This window comes from Chrysochloris asiatica, unplaced genomic scaffold (assembly GCF_000296735.1).
Source record: "Chrysochloris asiatica unplaced genomic scaffold, ChrAsi1.0 scaffold00007, whole genome shotgun sequence".
In the NCBI taxonomy this organism is placed as follows: domain Eukaryota; kingdom Metazoa; phylum Chordata; class Mammalia; order Afrosoricida; family Chrysochloridae; genus Chrysochloris; species Chrysochloris asiatica.
The window spans coordinates 390,256-396,255 of record NW_006408525.1 but is presented as its reverse complement, the minus strand read 5'-3'; the positions used below and the strand labels follow the sequence as shown (position 1 = coordinate 396,255).

At 36.0% G+C, this 6,000-nt stretch overlaps 1 protein-coding gene across 1 annotated transcript in view; it reads right to left on the bottom strand.

Moving 5' to 3' along the window:
• ATAD5 (ATPase family, AAA domain containing 5) overlaps positions 1–6,000 on the bottom strand; it is a 46,887-nt gene that overhangs the window by 17,189 nt on the left and 23,698 nt on the right. Inside the window, exons 11-14 of the mRNA XM_006832297.1 lie at positions 2,192–2,288; positions 655–734; positions 288–430; positions 31–181 (exon numbers count right to left, since the gene is read on the bottom strand). Of these exons, the coding sequence (XP_006832360.1) occupies positions 31–181; positions 288–430; positions 655–734; positions 2,192–2,288 (471 nt within the window). The remainder of the gene's footprint in view (positions 1–30; positions 182–287; positions 431–654; positions 735–2,191; positions 2,289–6,000) is intronic.

The window sequence follows — 6,000 nt, the reverse complement described above, 5'->3', positions numbered from 1 at the left end:
AAAAAAAAAAGAGAAAAATACCATACTTACTTGGTGACTTGACTATGTTGTAGCTACTGAAAAAACAAGGTTTTTGTGAGTTGACACCTTGTTTATCTACTTGATGGGACTGAGTGGCTTCCTTTAGTTGAGATAAAATTTGTCTACCACTGCGCTGGGAAGAGGCATTCACTTCAAATATCTAAAAGAACAACATATGTAGGGTGGGGGAAAGGAAGAATGGCATATATTTCATTTTAATTCAGGGGTAACTATACATTAGTACTTCCCTTGAAGCTATTACTAACCTTAAATCCAAGCTCCTGAGCACAAGCATACACGGCAGCAGTTTTCCCCACTCCTGTTGGTCCCGTTATAAGAACAGTATTGCAAAGACGACTCTCTTCTTCATCATCTGAGCTGCCTTTAAAATCTGTGCTATCCAACAGAACTGAAAAATGATTCAAATGCACATAAAATGAGCACTGCTCAGGCAACAATCCTCCCTGACAAAACCCAATGTTCAAATCTCATAAACTTCTTGCTAATAAATGCTGTAAATTTTATTTACAAAAACAACTAAACCAAATATAAAACACCGATTAAGAAATTTTACGAAACATTTTAACTAGTCTAGCTCTGAAAACATTTGGAGAAAACAATGACTCAAAATACCTTCTTCCTTCTCATCCCTTTTTCCCTTCAAATTTTGTCTTTCTTCCAGCTCAGCTCTTCTCTTCCAGTCTTTCAACCAACTGCCATAAGAAAGTGTATGTCAAAGAACAATTCACAGACTGTAAGGATCTCTTAGACTACATATTAAAATTATTGTTATGGCATATCACTAGTTTTTCATCTCTATACAAGTGCTTCTGAATTAACTAAAACATTTTTAGATGTACATGAATATTTTTAAATGAAATGACTTTTGCCTAAATACACGATTATACATATAAAGATATTTACTGGACCATGTTTATAATAGCTCTTAAAATGAAAAATCAGGGCAGACTTACATAAAACCTTAAGAAAAATAGTTCTATTCTAACATTCAAGGGGTCGCCATGAGTCAGAATTAACTTAATGGCAGATATCAATAACATATAATAAGACAGTATATAACAATTAAAAAGAATTAAGGTGTGACAGAACGAAAGATATACAATGCTATGTTTAAGTAGAAAGCTTAAGTTTTTGTCAGGAGCTAGATTGTCTTGAGTTTAAACCCAACTCCACTATTTTCTAGCTATGATGATGACCAAATGACAATATCTCTGGATCTATTTCCTCATCTATGAAATAAGGACAATAGTATTTATCCTTATAGGATTGTTTTAAGGATTAGATAAACTAAGAAGAGCAGATTACATAATATGTGGTATATGTACCTTGTTAATGGTGGTGGTGGTGATGTGCCATGGAGTCGGTTCTGATTCACAGCGACCCTGTACAGGGTTTCCAAGGCTGTAAATCTTTACGGGAGCAGAAAGCCTCATCTTTCTCCCACAGAACAGCTGGTAGTTTCTAACTGCTGACCTTAAGGTTCGCAGCCCGATTAAAATTCTGGATTCTAAAACTCTCCTGGCTTAAAGGATTTGAGATAAGAAATATTGGACCTCTAGTAAATAGCTAACTCTAAAGGTTCAATAAATTTGGAGGGACATTAGAAAGGTACATATATCACACATTACATAAAACCCTTAATATTTCTTTTTTTTTTTTAATGTATGAATTTCTATTAAGCAGATGTGTTGTTAACTGCCATTGAGTCAGATTAGACTCATAGTGACCCTGTATCAGGTGTCCATGGAGTGGCTGGTGAAGTTTGATCTGCCGATCTTGTGATTCAAACTGACCTTGTGGTCCAGTGCATTAACTTGCAGCACAACACTCGGATTAAGTGGGATAGACCACAGGCATTTAAAAATAACCTGTACACTTTCAGTTTTTAAAACTTTTTGGATTTGGGAATTATAGACAAGGGATTGTGGACCCTTATTAGTACTACTATGATCCAATTTGTTAAGAAAGAAGAAATTAATATTTGCACAAAATTTTTTCTTGACGATTTTACAGGAAACCTTTAATAATGGTTACCTCTATTCACTTTAAAAAAGAGCTTGTCATAGAATACAATACTTTATCATTTAAATTTTTAAATATAAATTTAAAAGGCAAAATAGTAAAACTAGTTTCAGAAAATGTTACAAACCTATGTAACTTTTTAACAGCTAGCTCGTTGCCTATGAGTTCACTGGAGTTTTGAGGTTGATATTTTTCTGTCCAAAGCATGTCTTCAAGCCCAGAATCTAAAGCAAAAAATATACATTAAGGTAATCTCTTGACACAAATATATATTCCTAACTTAAATTTATAATCCTATTATAACAGAATGATAGGTATTTACAAACATATTTGTAATTTAAAAATGCCAAATAGGTAAATTGAAGACTTTAGATTTCAAATTCTTTACACCAAAATAGATCCCTCTTAAAAAACTACCCACCATAAAGTGCCATGAAAGTGAGATTTAAAAGTAAACATTAAAAATTTTAATAACTCAAGAAATGTGAAACATATTAGGCATGTAAATAAAATAGTGTTGATGTACTGAAATATGAACTGTATAAGAAAGTATCAGTTACTGTATAATGTACCTATTATCCCAACAAATTAAAAACTGTGAATGCAAAAAAAAAAAAAAGAAAGAAAAAGGAAGATCATTTGTAGCATAAGAAACAATAGTCTAAAGAGCAAAGGCACAGAGAGACAGATTCTTTAATGGGCTCACTTTGACAACTGAAAAGAAACTGATTAAATCATCCTCCAAAGTTAAGCTGAGTAAATGGAAAGATATGCTACACTGCTCACTGAGTCTAAAAAATAAAATAAAATAACAAAAAAAAATCCCTGTTGCTGTTGAGCGGGTTCTGATTCACAGCAACTCTACAGGACAAGATAGAAGTGCTCCATAAGGTTCTCAAGCCTGAAATCTTAACTAAAGAAGATTGCCACATCTTTCTCCCATGGTGGGTTGGAAATGCTAGCCTTTCAGTTAGTAGCCAAGTGCTTAAAGACTAACAAACCAGGGCCCTTTTTTGAGAAGACAAAGTATTTGTAGATACCAATCCACTCCAAATTAATCAAATCCCTAACATGGTGGGCAGATGGGAAAATGTGGCAGTTCATTTAAACTATAAAGCAAGAAAATAGTTTATTTTTATTTTTAAATAATGATTAAATAAAGAGGTAAAGAACTTAGGGACTTGACTTCCAGCAAGATGACAGACTAGGCACTACATGGCCTCTTTCCAACATAAATATGAGAGACAAAACAGATACAGATGAAACTTCTGGCACTCTGAACCCCAGAAGAAAAATTAGAGATATGGATGGAGTGCTTCCTGGGAGGAAAGGCCGAGCAAGGACAGTGAAAAAGGGAGACTGACAGTGAAGGCTGGCCAGACATGGTTCCACCATCTTGTAAGCAGCTTTGGGAGCAGAGGAAGGCCTGGCAGAGCAGAGTCACATGGGCAATGGTAAAGGTATGATTTCTTATTTTTCCCCACGTTCCCCTGGTGACCAGAGTGTGGCCAGCTCCTACCCTCATCCACCCACAGTACAGATTGTGCTCTGAGAGTTCAGAACCTCACAGTTGAGAGTCCTGCCTGTATGAGGATTCAGGTGGGCTTGGCTCCAAACCTACAGCACTAGCAAAGCCACCAGCCCAGCATTTAAACAAACTCCCTGCCCCCAACTTCTCTGTAGTCCTAACAGACACTGAAACCAGCTCCATCAGGGCCCCCACCAACTACTTCCAGATTGAGTGCCCTGAACATAGGTAACACCAAAGCCAGTAGAAACTTCATCTAGGGCCGGAAACTCTGCTGTCACATCCCTTCCACAACCACCATGTGAGCTCCTTGAATTGCAAGATTTCTCCCCTCTGGGTCCAATAACTGCACTGTTTGTTTTTACAACGCCCCAGAAACAACAGACAATTTTAGATCACCCAAAAAACAAGAGAGAATGGCTCAAACAAATGACCAAGATGCAGAGCCAGAAAACATTTCTGAGGAGGAAGCAGTACTAGAACTAACAGAAAAAATAATTCAAAAGAATGATAATTAGGTACCTTCAAATGATCAATGGAAAGATCAAGGAAAGCAAGAAGAACACATTAAAAACATCAGAAGAATGCAAGAAAACATGACAAAAACAGACAGAAAAAATTAACACAAATTTTGAAACAATACAAAACCTACAATCAGAAATCCAAATTAATATTAAGATCTCATAAATACACAATACATAGGTAGGGCAAAGGAGTAGATTCAAAGCAAATGAAAGCCCGAATTAGTCAGCTTGAAGACAAATCTCTCAATACTAGTATGCTAGAACAATTAGAAGAATGAAACATCTGAAGAAAGCCTAACAGTTATGTGAGACACCATGAAGAGGAACAACTTAGGAGTGATCACAATTCCAGAACAGGAAAAGACAAGCACAGAGGAAAGTGTCAAAGAGTTGTTGGAAGAAAACTTCCCTAACATCATAAAAGACGAGAAGGTAAACAAACAGGAAGCTGAATGAACCCCAAACAGGATATATCACAAAAGAAAGTCACCAAGACATAGCATATGAAATTTTCAAAATCAAAGACAAAGAATCCTGAGAGCAGCTCAGGAAAAATTAAAAGATAGCCAAAGCTGGCCCTCAAATACATTGAAGAATAATTATGAATCTGTGAAACACCTCACAACATGGTTGAACTTGGAGGACATTATATTGAGTGAAATTAGTCAATCATAAAAGGACAAACATTGCATGAGACCAATGTTGTAAAACATTAAAAAAAGAAAATTATTCATGAGCTAGATGGTAGACACATGTTAACCTGGGAGACAGGGCAGGCAATATATAACAAGGAGGAGGTTAGCAGAAGAAAGATGAAGGCAGTGGGAGACAGGGTGGAATGCCATAGTTAAAGTGAATAGAGTTAAATGCTGTTAACTGTGGGTACATGGAGGGGATTGCAACCATGTAGTGAACAAAAGTGTAAGGTTTGTTGAATGTGAAACTGATGAACTGATGATCTACTCTGTAAATCTTCACTTAACTCACAATAAAAAGTTTAAAAAAAAGCAACAAAAACTTATAGACTGAAAACTACAAAATACTACAGAAAGAATTTAATGATTTAAAGAAATGGGAAGACATCCTGTCAAAATGCCAACAGTCTTTTTTCTGCAATAGAAAAGCTGATACTCAGATGCATATGGCATTGCAAGGGGCTCTGAAAAGCCAAAAAAATTTAAGGGGAAAAAACAAAAGTCACATTCTGGATTTCAAAATATGCTACAAAGCTAATGTAATCAAAACAGTGTACTGGCACAAATATAGACATACAGACAACAAAACAGAACTGAGACTTCTGAAATTAACCCATACACCTATGGCTAACTGATTTCCAACAAGAGTGTCAAGACCATTTAATGGAGAAAGAATAGTCTCTTCAATAAATAGTGTTGGGACAATAGGATTTCCATATGCCAAAGAATGTATTTGGACCCCTACCCCATATCACTTATATTAAATATTTAAAATAGGCAAATTCCTAGTTAGAAAGTTTAAAGACATTTCTCATGTGACATAAAATGTGATGTAATAATAAATAATATTAAAATCTACTATCGTTAATCCCTGGTAGCGTAGTGGGTTACTAATCGCAAGGTCAGCAATTTGAATCTACTAGAGGCTCTGAGGGAGAAAGATGAAACCTTCTGTTCCTGTAAAGATTTACTGCCTCAGAAAGCCTACTGTTGTTGTTAAGTGCCATCGAGTGGGTTCTGACTCAAAGCGAACCTGTAGAGTGTTTCCAAAGAGCTGCTGGTGAGTTTGAACTGCCAACCTTGTGGTTCAAACCGACCTTATGGTCTCAATTGCTTATTCTACAGTGCCATGCCAGGACTCCTATGTAGAGTCTCTATGAGTCAGAACTCAAGACTCAGCAACACCTAA